Source organism: Perognathus longimembris, chromosome 19 (assembly GCF_023159225.1).
Source record: "Perognathus longimembris pacificus isolate PPM17 chromosome 19, ASM2315922v1, whole genome shotgun sequence".
In the NCBI taxonomy this organism is placed as follows: Eukaryota; Metazoa; Chordata; class Mammalia; order Rodentia; family Heteromyidae; genus Perognathus; species Perognathus longimembris.
In genome coordinates this window covers 5679726-5695073 of record NC_063179.1, presented here as the reverse complement: position 1 = coordinate 5695073, position 15348 = coordinate 5679726, and the positions used below count along the sequence as shown (strand labels likewise).

Below are 15348 nucleotides of genomic sequence, written 5' to 3'. Positions count from 1 at the left end.
AGAATACTCCCTCAAAGGTAACAGTTTTCAAAGCCCAAAGTACAGAAATGGTTTTGATTTCTCTTTTTCCTAGCATAGTGATATCACTGATTAAAAAATGAACACAATTAGATTTTAAGCATTCTTTCATTTATATCTCATATACAGTATATAATTATAGACATTATGTGTTATAATATTTCAATACATTCCATTTAATTAGAAGCAGTATAAATTAATGTACACACCATTCTGCATTGTTTTTGTTACAATATGATATACAGTTAGTTCCCTCCGACTCTCTTCCTTCAGTAGACATTTCTCTTCTTCTGTTTTTGCAACTTTTCTTCTCATGCTAGCTAATTCAATCATAGTCATTTATGTTGACTTAAAAATGAACCATTACTAGCATGCCACAAATAGCACACAGCCATAATCCTAGCTTCTCATTTTGGCTCGGACCTGAGGATCATGGTTCGAAGCCAGACTGGCCAAAGAAGGGGAGTTGTGTCTCAAGTAGTAGATCACTAGACTTGTGCAAAAAGCTTGGGACTCAGGGACAGCACCCAGGCCCTGAGTTCAAGCCCCAGGACCAGCATACACACACACACACACACACACACACACACACACACACACACACACACTACAAACAAAACAAAAGGACCATTACCACAATGGAATATACTATCTGGAGACTGCAATAACTTGAGTTCTTTTTCTACTAGATACCAGCCTGCCCAGTGGCTTCAGTGCTCTGGGCTGCAGATTCTCAGGTGTAAGTTGAAATGCCAAGCTGACCCTCCTACAGGAATGCTGGAAGAGCTGTGCACCCCAGTAAGGAAAGCGCTTAGGTCAGTAGCAGGGTCCAGCAGGAGTCACGAGTCATGTATCTGCCACTCAGGAAAATGGGCCGGGCCCAGGTCATGTGTACACCGCATCCAGTGAGGCTTATGTCACCAGTGGTGACAACAGCAGCAGTAAGAATGGCTCATTTATTTGACACTTTCGCCACATTTAAGGTTTCCCCCCCTCATTAAACTCAAACAGCAAGGCCATGCTACCATTGTGTTCCCTTCGCCAACTTCGGAACTCTGTCTGAGAAGCGCAGGGAACTGAATCCTCTGACTTCCTAAACCCAGCTCCCCGAATGAGCTCCCCCAGCACTTCCGGGAAAAGGCCTAAGTCTAAGACAAATAGGGAGCCTCAAAGCACCCTTTCACCCCCCTCCTGACATCCAGAGGCCGCCTTCTTGTCTCCGAGTAATTGAATTTCACACTTGCTTTCACATTGTCACCCAGTTCCCTTGTATTCTTCACAAATTTTGGTCTCCTATTTGGCATTGTTTTTCCCCAAACTCCCCCCCTCTTATAGTGGAGACTGTTCTGTGTGTGGAGGTCCCGTTGCTCCTCTTCCCCATGCTTGGGGTATGTGATAAATGGCTGCCTTGCACTGCAGGGTTGTCACCCATCCCCCCCCCCCCACGCGAATCACTCTCTGTGAGTATGGTAAGCGCAAATGCTCTTAAAGAAAGAACTGTTCTACAGTCTATTTTTAGCATGATTAGACTTTGATATTGAGTTTTCTGAATGGAAAAAGAACGGACTTCTATGAAAAAATGTCAGTTATGCTTAGTTTTCTTTTTTTTTTTTTTTCCTCTTGGTTTTCTGGCTAGCTTATCACAACTCTTGCAGAAAATGAAATTTTGTTTACCTCTGTAGACTTGCCTAGATTTTAAACACCTTTGAGCGTAATATAAAGTACATTGTTTATAAATTTTGGAGTGTGAGTTTTAGACATCCTAGCAATGTCTTGGAGAAGGACTAAGTCCTCAACAATTGTATGCCTTTAAGCCCATTTTCTGCTTATGCATTTCATGTTTATTATTCTAATCGGATTGTTCAGATCAGGACAACCCTCATCATTTCAGAATACCACTTGTATGGGAATATGTGGATGTTTATTTAGCAAATTTGTCTGAACTATTGTGTAGTTTTCATTGTATCATGTTGAATACACTCCAATTTTTTTAATTACAAGATTTTTTTTCTCAGTGTAGCATAGTGTGTGTGTGTGTGTGTGTGTGTGTGTGTGTGTGTGTGCTTGATAAGGCCTCTAATGTGAGGAAAGATAAAACAAGCTTTAAGGAATACTCCAGAACTTGACAGTTGTGGTGTGAGATTAATACTTGGAATATAATTCCAGGAATGCACTGATAGTCTAAGCAGTTAAGTCTATACAGTGACCATAATTTTGGTATATTCTGATCTATAGTGATGACTGTACTGTCTAATACTAGTCATGGATAACAGTCACCAGAGCATTAAAGAACTAGTTACAGCCTCTGCATGTGAGAAAATGATATTTTTATCATCTATGACAATGAAATTATAGATGATAACTATTTCTGAGAACCAGATAATAACAATGACCTGAAGTGATCCAAAACCAGTCAAGGCAGGAAATCAAGACAGAGATTCCCCTGTCGACCTGATTCTCCTAACGTGTGTGAACGTCTTCTCAGAACACCTTCCACGCACGGAAGGGAGGCGCACACACTTTGGGAAAAGCTAAGTCAGCTCATTATTTTGCCTGCCTTGCAGTTGGGTTGCTTTTCCCCCTTTGCTCCCGCAGGTCTACCCTTCACCAAATGCATTTGTTTTTATGACAGCTTTGCTGGAAGCACAGTCACAGGATAGTCTTTGGGGAACTTCTTTACAGAAAGGAGAGCAGCCCTGTATGATGGGAGGCTGTAGTAATTATGGAAGTCCACGCCCAGCCCTGTCCACCCTGCCTCCACGCCGGCCCCCCCCCCCCACTCCTTTGCCTTTCCCTTGTCCTCTCCTATTCAGGAAAATGACTTCTTTCCTAAATTTCTTTCATATACTTACTAAGCTGAGGAAACACATCCAGAAACTTCTCAACTTGAACCACAGAAGATTGTCCACGCTTCCTTCTAGTATATCCTATGCTGCTTCTGGATTTTACTTTTAAATGGTGAGGGAAAATCAAACTCCACAGCTTGCCATGTAATAAGGAAGTGCTTTACCACGGATGCTACACTGGCAGCCTGGGTTTCAGCCTTTGGCTTCAAATTTTTTGTTTTGGCTTTCAATTTTGTTGTTGTTGTTGTTGATGATGTTGTTTTGTTGTCCTGGGCCTTGAATTTGGGGCCTGGACGTTGTTGCTAAGCTTTTCTGCTCAAGGCTAGCACTCTATCATTTGAGCCACAGCGCCACTTCCAGGTTTTTTGGTGGTTAACTGGAGATAAGATTCTCACTGACTTTCCCTCCCTGGCTGGCTTTGAACCGCAATCCTCCGATCTCAACCTGCTGAGTAGCTAGAATGTCAGGTGTGAGCCACCGGCACCAAGCCTGGGGTTCAGTTTTATCCAGAGTTCACATTTCAGGTGAAGACACCTCTCCTAGGCTGTTAGTAGGCCTGCCCCCGATGTGTGGTGTCCACGATCAAAATAATGGTTAGATCGGTTTTTGAAGTAGTGTACTAACTATCATTTGATGGGATAACATTGAATATATTGGGCTCTATGACAGATTGACTTCTTTTTATTCTTTCAAACCCCCATTTGTTTTTGTTTTTAATCTGTGTGTGTGTGTGTGTGTGTGTGTAATTTTCCCCATGCCTAGACCCGGTGAACCGTTTCTGTGAGCAGGTCCTCAGTTTTTTACTTTGTCCCTACTTTCCTGTCCTAGCCCCTTCTTCTCCTGGTGTCGACTCCGCCCCCTTGCAGCGAGCAGGCAGCCAGCATGGGACCCAGGCGACCACAGCCCCCTTCCAGCGGGCCAGCTACGCCGCAGGCCCGGCCTCCAACTACGCCGACCCCTACCGACAGCTGCAGTATTGTCCCTCGGTGGAATCGCCCTACAGCAAGTCCGGCCCTGCCCTGCCGCCCGAAGGCACCTTGGCCAGGTCCCCGTCCATCGACAGCATTCAGAAAGATCCCAGGTGGGTGGTGATTCTTGCTCTCTACCCCACGATGCTCAGAGATGCTTTATAACAGTGTGTTTTCATGCCATTATCTTTTTTAAAAAAAATCTCCTTTGCTTTGTGTCCCTGGCTAAGTGTGAAACGGTGATCTTTTCTGAGGGTTCGTACCCTGTATTGTAGTTGTTAAGGGTGAATTCCTGTTATCTTCTGTGGTTCAATACCAAGTTAGGTAAAGAAACAGAGAGATGAAAACGGGTGTGGGTGCAGTGTCATCGGCCATTTCGTGAGATCCGGGGTGTCTTTTGTGCACTGGAAACAGAACAGAGGCCAGGAGATGGGTGATGATATCATTCGACGCCAGGTTCTCAGCCCGTCATTGTGCATCTTTCTGTCTACCTGAATGCAAAGGCATTCTTCCTGAGTATTCGAAAAGTTTTACAAGTTCCACATTACTTTCATTTCTGTCTGTCTGCAAATAAACATTAGAATGAAGTTGCTTGGGAATTGATAACAACAACAACCAAAAAAAAAAAAAACGTGGAATAGTTGATTAAAGAAACTTACCTCTGGGTATTTCTCTTTTTCTCTTTCTTTTCTCCAACAATGGAGAGGATTTAGAAATGCTCTATTTCTCAAGTTGGTATTGATTCCCTGTAGAGTTAAATAATATTTTATTTATAGCCGTTGGATTTAGCAGATAGAGCCCCATAAATTATATATACATATATACATACATGTGCTCTGTTATCTCTGAATGCTATAGATACTGGTGTTTCTTTATGGCAGAGCATGTGGTCTGACTGTGGTGATAAATTTAAAATTCATCTTGAGGAGTTTTCACTGACTGAGCTTATGGATTCCTGTGTGCTGTGTCGAGAAGCATCCATAGACTCCTTTACAAAAAGAAATCACTTCTACCACTAGAAAGGACAGAGTGATCTGATGGTATGCCTTAGAAAGCCAGTGTAGTCCAAACCAGATCTGCTTGCAAGGTCCTTGATAAATACTGTATTGGGGACAACCTCCATTATAAAATCAAATTTTTTTTTTTTTTTTTTGGCCAGTCCTGGGCCTTGGACTCAGGGCCTGAGCACTGTCCCTGGCTTCCTTTTGCTCAAGGCTAGCACTCTGCCACTTGAGCCACAGCGCCGCTTCTGGCCGTTTTCTGGATATGTGGTGCTGGGGAATCGAACCTAGGGCCTCGTGTATCCGAGGCAGGCGCTCTTGCCACTAGGCTATATCCCCAGCCCATAAAATCAAATTTTAATAGATGCTCACTGCTAACTCTGAGAAACAAGAAGCGTGCTCACGCTCACGGTGCTCACTGTGCTGGCTTTCTAGAGTGCGGTGTCCATAGAACCTTTTTTCTGAAGTCGTGATACTGAAGTCTGGCCTTAAATTTTATGTATTCTTGCTTAGAATATTCTTCAGAATATAACTCACCACTATTTTAAATGTTTTTAGTCCCAATGCCCAACTGAAAATGCATAGAAATAGAAAAATAGTAAACTCTTAAGCAATGCTAGATTAGAAAAGTGTCTCATTGACCTGGCATTCCTTGTGTTTAACATTGTGTATTGAAGTTGTCTTTTATATTTTAAGACAGGGTGTTGCTATGTAGCCCATCCTGGCTCTATAATTCATGATCCTCCTATCATAGCCTCCCCAGGGCTAGGATTACAGGCATGTACCGCTCATGAAAATAAGCTTTGTCTCCAATAAAAAGGTATTCGGTTTTCAAACGTGTATTAATCATTTATTGAACTTGAAATGCCAGAGGAAGGCTCTCCAGCATTCGCAGCGTAAGACTCTCCGAGTTGGAAGGGCTCTTGAGAGTTTTAAACTTAAGTCCGCTGCAAGCCCATGGCACTTCTATCCCAGTGCCTCCTGCATCCGACCCTCTCCAACCCTTCAGCCATTCTGCTTTCTCCCATTTTTCTAAATAACCAGAACCATGCACTACACCTCTGCTCTTATTTGCTTATTCCCTGACCTTGTACAAAGAATGCACCAGTTTCCTCTACAAAGAGCGGACTTGGAAGAGAAGGAGGGCTGTCCTCACCTTCAGCGTCCAGGACTCCTGTCCCTGTGCTCACTGACCCCCGCCTCTGGGTGACCCCTGCCTCTGGGTGACCCCCAGTGGGCAGCACCTCTCTGGGGTCTCATTCTTCAACAACAAACTGAGAAAGAGAGCAGGTGTGACTTTGTCCAGCCTGGGTTTATTATGGGTCTTCCTAATGATAAGGTGATGATTTCATTTATAAGGCATTACTGTTTTCATATTTATGATGATTAAAACCAATTAGTCAGTATGACTCTTGTTCATCATTAACCATTTTATATTTATTATTCAGCTTACACCTTTCCAGATTGCTTTTAAAAATTAAAAAGGAACACAACTTTTTTATGGCAATGCCTGTTTTACATATAGGCAACTGAATCTCGGGGAGTTAAAGATGTAACCCAAATCTGACTTCTTTGGAGGTACCGGGGATAAGCGCTTTATTACTTATTACGTGAGGAATTTCCTTACCTTCTGCTTTTTAAAAGTTCGTTTTAATGGTGCCTTGCACAGCAATCCTCCTCCCTCTGCCTCCCCAAGAAGCTGTGGCTATAGGCATAAGCCACCACGCAAAGCCTATTTGTGCTATAGGGTCCTGCTGCCTTTTGGCTTGGACTGGCCTTGAACTTCCGTTCTTTCCTCTCTACCATGGGACCATAGAGAAGAGCTTCTGTGGCCTGCTGACTACTTCTCATTCTGCATTTCTGACTGTTGTGACCATGGTAACCGCATTAACTGTACAATCATATATAATGCCAACTCTTTTCTCATGAGACCACTACAAAGCTAGGGATGCATTATACTTAACCTTAGTTTGTAAATTTTATTTTCCAGTGAGATGCACTTCTTGTGCGAGGATTATTTGGCACTACAGAAGGCTTCTCTGGGTCTCGTTTATTTTCAGTATGATTATTCCAAGCCTATTCTATGTCCCTTGGAAACTTGGGAGTCCTGTTGTGTGTTTCATAGAGCTTCAGAGAGGCCTGGCCAGAAGTGTCTCAAGGGTTGGGTCCTGGTTTTTCTGGGCCCCTCCCTACAGATCCATCCGAAGACGCTAATAGAGGCTGTGCGTAACTTCAATGCTTAACGTTGTCGGAGACCCTGCAGGTGTGACAGAGATCTGTGTGAGAAAGGTGTATCTACACGTGAGCATACAGCACAGTGTGGACACACACACACATGTGTGAGGAGGAGGCTTAGAGGAGCACTGGCCTGTGGGCACAATCCCGGAGCGATAGAAGGTGTTTACACAAGAGGAAGAGAGAGAGAGCTTTCCAGGTAAAGGTAACAGGTGGAAAGGAAGTAACTGGAAGCGGGGTGAGGAGACATGCCTGAGATGCCAGGTCGTGGCTCTGGGAAGACGTGGAGCGGGCAGAGGGCGGCACCTCTGACCAACCCCCCCCCCCCCCCCCGTCATCCTGCACCTTCATACATGAGTGTATGTTGTGATCAGTTATGATCCCAGGGAAGGAAATTGGCTGGGGCCATTATCTTCGTTTGTTTGCTACCACAACAAAAATACTGCAGGCTGAGCAGCTTCTAATACAAGAAAAATTGACTTCTGGAAGTCCAGGTGCAGATGGAAGAAGGGTCTAGCCGGGTCCTTCGCTCATGGATGGCGTCTTCTTACTGTATCCCTTAGTGTGGAAGGGGCAAAGCTATTCTTGGGAATCTCTCTATAAGGCAACTAAGTCAGGGCTCCACCTTTTAGCCTTAATCACTTCCCCAGAGGTGCTCCCTCATGAGTACTATTGATCTGGTGATTATATTTCAGTGTATGATGAGGGTACACCCTCGAGTCATAACAGCTATCATAGCAAATTATCACACACGGCTGGCCTTAAACCAACAGACATTTCTCCTCATAGTTCTTGCGGCCAGAAAGTTGGATCACCCTGTCAGTCGTCCTGCTTTCCTTCAAAGCTGGTTCAAAGAAGGTTGAAAGCAGAGCCCTCTTCTCCCATTCTAGCTCCCGGTGGCTCTGATGGGCCTGGGCCTGTGGCTGCACTAGCCTAGGCTTACCATGCCTTCTCATCTCTATCTTTTTCCTCTTCTCTTCTGAGGAATTGGACCCAAGCATTAGACTCAGGGTCTCCCCTAAACCACTATGCCCTCATTTAATTACATCTGTAAAGACCTTACTTCTAAGGTCATATTATGAGCTCCTGAGTAATTCATTTGAGGAGATAGCATTTAACTGACTTACTCAGGCTTACCGTAACATTGAGATAGTCTGGACACTATAAAATAGATATGCACTGAAAATAGAACTCAAAGCAGGTGTGTTGAAGATAAAATATGCTCAGATGTCCTATTTCACAGTACATTTTAATCATTATAACCTTCTTTGTGTAGAGCAATGTGGTCTGGTGAGAAAGCACGGAGGGGAGTAGAGTGGTTGGCACCTTTTTCACTGGTTACCGAAGCGGGTATTTGTGGTTGCAGGCTTAGATCGGAGGCGCGGCCGGCCAGTCCATTGGCTCTTGAACAAGCTTGCGTTGTTTCTGATGCCTTGCTGAGCATGGGTGTAAAGCAGATAAATATAACTCACCATAAATAATTATAAATATTTATGAAGTATTTGTAAATGTAACTCAAACGTCACATGGACCCACACATGTCAGCTGTAAGGCCAGGGAACTTTGGAGAGTGTAATCGCATATCCGCCATATTGTGGCTTCTACGAAGGCAAAATGTGGGCCCGTGAGAGGGTCATGGGCAACCCCAAGGCTGACAGTTGGGGAGCTTTGTTTACGTACATAGGGGAGTCGACATTCTGATGCTCTCTCCACTCACCCCTTTGCTCGGCCGTGGGATGCACTCGGTCCCCTTCATGGGCGCGTTAGTAGCCGGCACCTGCCTCGTGAAGGGCTTCAAACACACAGGTGAAGAAACCTTGCCAAAGCATAACTGGGGATATGGTCTTATCTGCATTGACCTCACTGTCCGTGAGGCGGTGCAAGATAATGAAAGCGTGACGACAGAGTCCACGAAACCCTTAATGTGGGGGGGGGGGGGATGCGTGCTTGCACAAGGAGGACACCTTCTACCTGCAGTTGTCATCTCCACACCCGTTTTGGTGACCAGCTCTCCTCCTGCCCTACGGAGCTCCTAGGTTCATATTGAGAATGGGGCTCGAGAGTCAGAGCCATGGAAGAAATGCAGGAAGACCTATAGGCTCTGTGCTGGAAGGAACAAGGGGGTTCGGGAGCAGATGCCCAGGGCATCTCCCACTAGACACCAGTAGTGGGCAGGGAATAGTAAGGGCTCAAGCCAGAGGGAAGAGCTCAGTTCCCACAGGTGAGAGGGGGAGCGAAGGAGGGAGGGAGGGAGGGAGGGAGGGAGGGAGGGAATTGGAAGATGCAAGAAAATACTTCGCTGCAAAAAGATCTTTGTTTGTTGTACAAATCCTTTTCAAGATTCCTTTCATCAGCTTAAAGGAAAATAATGTCCACACAAAATACTTGACTGTGCCAATATTGATTTTCGTTTCCATACCTAGAAAGCTATTTTTGCCTTTGTCTTCAAAGCCACGTGGAGGAGTAAACATTCGCATTCCTAAAATGCCACTTCGTTTCTAGAGTTGTGCCAGTGCATCACTATACTGAAGAGTCTGGAGTCAGGGTCTCCCTGACATGGGACTGGAGGTGATAAAGGACAGGCAGTTGTGTCTGATGAACATCTGTACCTGTGGTAATGACTGGTAGGTAGTCGTCCTCAAAGGAACCCACCAGCTGCCAAGATGGCCTCTTTGCTTTTGAGCTTCTCTAGGGATGACTTCCCTTGAGGGACCCTGCCCCTCGGCTCCCTCCAGTCCATGGGTGTCACCGAAGCAGATCCTGCTCAGCGGCAGGAGCTGACCACGTGTAGGAAACAGTTCGTGTCTCATAAAAATTGGTAGCAAGCGTTCTGGGCATCCCATGATCCTTCGGGGGAAATCCCCAAATCCCACGCTAACTAGAACTGACAGCACAGGGGCCAGCATTGCTCTGCAGGTCCTTCTCAGTACACTTCTCCCTTCCTAACACAGTAGCACCCAGCACACATGGTAGCACCTGGCACCTAGCACAGTGGCACAGTAGCACCTTGTCCCCTGGCTCTCTTCTGCTGAGGACTGATGATCATCAGTCTCCATCACTAACTAAGGCATCCTTTGTCACTTAACTTGTATTTAACAACCTACAGGTGAATCTCTCATAATCTAATACTGCCTTTCCCGAATTTTCCTTCAACTTTTTCTTTCCCTTTTTTTTTTTTTACATTATCTTTAAGTAGTTGTACAAAGGAGCTGCCATTTAACAAAGCATGTTGGTCAATGTGACCTCTTTCAACATCCCCACCGTCCCTTTCCTATCTGCCCCTCCCCTCACTCTTCTTAATTTTGGAGGATACACATGGGATTCTTGTCTGCATTTCTTCCCCTCTTCTCTTCATTTGTCTACCTCTTTCCCCTGCTCCCACCCCACCCTTTTTGAGTACTTGCTTCCTGGTGTGGTTTGTTTGTTTTTTTAATTGTGGCTTTCTAAGGAATTACACTCTGTCACTTTTCCCTTGCAACTACCAAACTTCAGTTAATACATTTGTATACACTTGCATACCACCCAATGCATTTATTTACCAATTCATAAGCTAAGTCTAGCTTCCACAAGTAAGGGAAACTGAGGCCCACTGGACCCTGTTCCAGAGCAGAGATAGTGTTTTTCTTCTAACTCAAAACACCTGAGAAGTCCCTTGCCAAAATGAAACCATCATGCATTCTTTACCAAATACGTTTATGGAAGCGGCTAAATCTGTGATACCATCTACTTCCAGAGATACCTTAGAGAAACAGAAGTCAGAACTCTGAAAGTCCACGCACATTGCTTGTACTGCCAACTACAGAGACAGCACCTACAAACAAAAGTTGGTGGTAGTTTAAGCTAAGTGTGTAACTGTAGCTGTTCATCTTACTATCAGCTTCATCATCTGTGTTCAGGTTGACTAAATATAGTCAGATGTAGGAAGAGATTTAATATAATATATGCACATATGCATATATTTTGTTTGTGTAGATTTTATATATTTGTATAAATCCCTTTATAATCTTGTATACTGTCAATGTACGTTACATAATTATCTATGTGCATACATATTAAAATGGGATTTATTGGCTAATCGCACGAGGGCCATTTGCATACCGGGAGGCAGTGCGTCTTGTAGCTGCGCCAATCAGGGAGCCGCCCTAAGCCTCAGAACAAGGGGCCCTGGTGCAGCCCCGGCTCTCTGCGGAGTCGCTGGAGGGAGGGAGTCCCTGTGGAACGCCTGCTGGAGCCAGAGTGTGGTCTCCACAGCGCTGGCAGCAGGCAGAGAGGCACTTGCCCCAGAGGGGTCCAGCTTGCACACAGTGGCTAGCTTCCTTCTGTTGCCGTTCCATCCACATCCCAGGCCTATGGAGGGCGCTCCCTGCATGCAGGGTTGGATTTCCCCCGTCCCCCCACCCCGGAATGTCTCATACGCCCACTGTCTCTGTCATCCCTCCACACATGTCAGAGCGCATGTCACTGATTCCTAGGCATCTCTCCATCCGGTCAAGTGGACAGTTGAGCTTAACCATCACAGAGACCTTGTGCACGACATATGGAGGATGAGAAGAGGCAAGGGTCTTGCGAATGAAGTCATTCCTTGAGTCATTTTGTGGGTTTTTCAGCTATCAGAGTGCACATATGGACAGGTCTGTAGATGAGGGTGACGAATCTCCATCTTCACTTGCAAGAGAGGACCAAAAGGCTTAAGACACAGGAGGAGTATGAACATTAAAAAGGATGCTTCTCTGAAAGTAGCTAATGCCCCAAAGCACAAGAACCCTCTGGAACCCGGAAGCTATAACATCTCAATCAACACTCCACTCTTTTACTTAAAACCTGTGCATTCCCACTCAGTTTCCACTTGACACCTCTCGAGTCGTGAAATGCGGCCTTGAAGGAATAAAAGGAAGGTTCTGTACCTCAAAAGGAATTAAAGGGCCGTTGCGTGGGTTCTGACTTCAGTGAGACTCTCAAACTGTGGGGCAGCGCACTGATACTGCCGTTTGGTTCCCAGGAGTACGAGTCCTCACTAGGACAAGGAGATAGGACAGAACCACACCATGCAGACAGCCATCCCTCAGGGACCATCGTCTGTGGGTAGACTTAGTAGTCCTAGACTTAAATTCACACACACATACACACACAGTTACCTTTGTATGATAGATTGTGCATATATGTATCACACGCATACAACTATATGTGTGTATATATAGATTGTGTAAGTATATAAGTACACATATTCATGTGTGACATACAGAAAACAGATTTATGTACACAATTATATCTATCTATATATATACAGATATTTATATATGCACATCTTTTTATTGGGTCTGCACATATTTATAGAGCAAAGAACTATGAAATTTGTACAAACACATGGTTACTGTTATAAAGAATAGCAAACTAATAACAAAGTCTTAAGTATTATTGTCTAGCTTTTAATCAATAGTGATAGAACATTCCAAACTAAAAACACAATGTTGTACAGTCAGACAAATACAGAGTGGTGTCACAGTCACGAGGAGAGCTCTGGAAGGCGCATTTTCGGCTGTGGGTTTCCACATGGAAGGGACAGCCACCGTGTGTTCCAGCTTTTGAAATGTGCGCTGTTCAAATGCAAAACTCTCTTATGGCTTGGTCAGTTCCTAAGTGAAAGATTCCTTCTCCTTGTATTCCCACTTACCTATTATGGAAACCCTTTTAGCTTTCAGTATGTTTCAATTAATCCATGCTCAAAATCCTCCCTTTTCATCCCATAAGTGAAAACCTGAAGTGCCCTTTGACCACACCTTGTACAAACTGTGTTTGATACTTGGCTTCAAGTCACAAGTTACTTCTCTTCCCTATTGGCTTTGAGCATTTAATTGAGGACAAAAATGGAGCATTCCAAACATTCAGTGTCTTGCAAAGCAGATTGTAGTTGACTGTTAGATGTTAACTCATGGAAATTAATTCCCATTGCTTCTTGAGAAGTTTTGCAACTAATGGTGCTCATTAATTTGGAGGCACTGACAATTGATAGAAAGAAAATTAGCATTTTGTTGTGAGAAGGAAAGATGCATTTAAAACTGAAATTCCATTGTGAATGGTCTCTTAGTTTGACAAGTCTCATGAGTTAATTTTTCTGCTCTGTTGAAGATCGAGTTCAGTTACTTTTAACTGGGTTGCCCAACCTGCAACCAGCAAGGAAATTCTATTAAGACAAAGAAGTGGAGGAGAGGGGAAATCATGAAGAGGATGAGAAGAAGAAATAGAGAAGGAAAAGAAAAGAGAGGAAGTTCAGGCTGAGTTTGATGACTGCACAGTTTGCACAAAACCCCTCAAGTAAGGGCCTCAGTCTACTGTGCACAGCTGCTCAGTACCATGGATGCTCCACTAAGACTCGGGGGGAGGGGGGTTCTCTCAGTTTTGAAACCCAGTCAGTTGTTCCAGCATTTTTTAATTAAGCAACTTCAGAGGACAAAGAGTGGCTACCCTTGCTTTGCTGACCGCCACCTCCAGCCGCTGAAGACACAGGAAAAGAAGACATGAAATAGGCTTGAAGATAAGACAGCTTTTCACTTGAATGAAAGTGGCTTCATGAAAAAAAAATCAAAGTTAAAAGCGCCAATGAGGGGCTGGGAATATGGCCAAGTGGCAAGAGCGCTTGCCTCCTACACATGAAGCTCTCAGTTCAATTCCCCAGCACCACATATATGGAAAACAGCCAGAAGGGGCGCTCTGGCTCAGGTGGCAGAGTGCTAGCCTTGAGCGGGAAGAAGCCAGGGACAGTGCTCAGGCCCTGAGTCCAAGGCCCAGGACTGGCCAAAAAAAAAAAAAAAAAGTGCCAATGAAGGAGCAAATCACTTCTTTGAACAAGTGAGTCAAGTAAAATTAGCTTGTGATACTCACACATGTCCCAGTGAGGATGGAGAAGAAACCCCTGACCGTGTATATGTATACAAAACATATGTCCATGTATACACACATGAATGTACATGCATACGAATGTATGTATGCATACGCATATACATGTGTACACACATGAATTATGCATATATGCACACGTTATAACTATCTTGGATATTTGATAAACTGATTCATTATTAGAATCAGAGGACTTCATTTCAAGTTCTACCTAGTAGCAGTAATACTCGAAATCTTAATTATTCCGGGGGGGGTGAAAAACAATCTCCCAGTGCATAGCAGCCTGTGTATAAGTAAGTTTTAAAGTGAGAGCTAATAAGCTTCCAAGATGGCCCCAGGGGTCACGTCTGAGGCTGTCCACTCCCACATTTTACCGGGCTGGCTGGTGACAATGTGTCGCTCCCAAAGGTGGGGAGGTCAATTCAGCATTCTCAGGGCACGTTAGCAGCCCCACGAGGGGGGAGAAAGCGGGGGGACCTGTTACCCACCATGTGATCACGTCAAGTTTGAGCCATACCACCCGCATACCGGGCAAGCCTTTGCTCGTCCAGGGGAATCCTCAGACCTCAGGGAGCAGAACCAACCCTGCCATTCTGTCCTGGGTTCCTGAATAAAGAAACCACAGCTTATAATTATAATCTCCAGGCTTTGAGTCCTTCTAGAAGCTTCATTTTGCCTAATCTGAGTGAGTATCTCACCTGTTAACCTCCCCTTTTGTTATTTGCTATGGAACCTCTACCTTTTTCTTATGGAAACGCAAAAGGAGAAAAGGTCAACAAAATCCAAATATTTACCAACTAATAAATAATAAAACACCGTATACATGCATACACAAAACAGCAGAGTATTATCATCTTAAAACGCAGTATATATGTATACACAAAATGGAGTACTGTCACCTTAAAAACACATGAAATATTAATACTTTGTCACATACTTTGAAACTCAAAGACAACATGCTCAGTGACGTTAGCCAGACCTAGAGGACAGATGTTGTAAGTCCACTTGTCTGGGATACTTGCAATATCAAATTCATAGACAGAAAGTCGAATAGCGTTGTGGTTGCTGGTGGTGGGAGGAATAACGAGGAGTTCATCTCTAATACCTACAGACGTTCTATATATGCCCACGTGTATTTTATCATGAGGAAAAGCCATGAGCCAGCACTTAAGAAAGCATTACTTCTTACAGAAGAGCCACAGGAGAGAATAGAAGGAAGCCAAAAGGAGGAAAGTAAAGCAAGTGGCCCCAGGTCCTGAGCTTTCAAACTCTTGTCTTCCACGGCGCGGTAGGATGCTCCAGAGCCCAATTGGAGGGAGAACACCACAGGACTGCCCACTGCTTATAACTTGCCAGTTGTGTCATCTAAGTAAGGTCCTTAACCTC

The 15348-nt window shown here is 44.4% G+C and overlaps 1 protein-coding gene across 2 annotated transcripts in view; it reads left to right on the top strand.

Annotated features, from left to right (window-relative positions):
• The window catches only part of Ctnnd2 (catenin delta 2), a 716561-nt gene that overhangs the window by 441272 nt on the left and 259941 nt on the right, over nt 1-15348 (top strand). For both annotated transcript variants that reach the window (XM_048368208.1, XM_048368209.1), the window contains exon 9: nt 3693-3945. In XM_048368208.1, coding sequence (XP_048224165.1) covers nt 3693-3945 — 253 coding nt within the window. The remainder of the gene's footprint in view (nt 1-3692; nt 3946-15348) is intronic.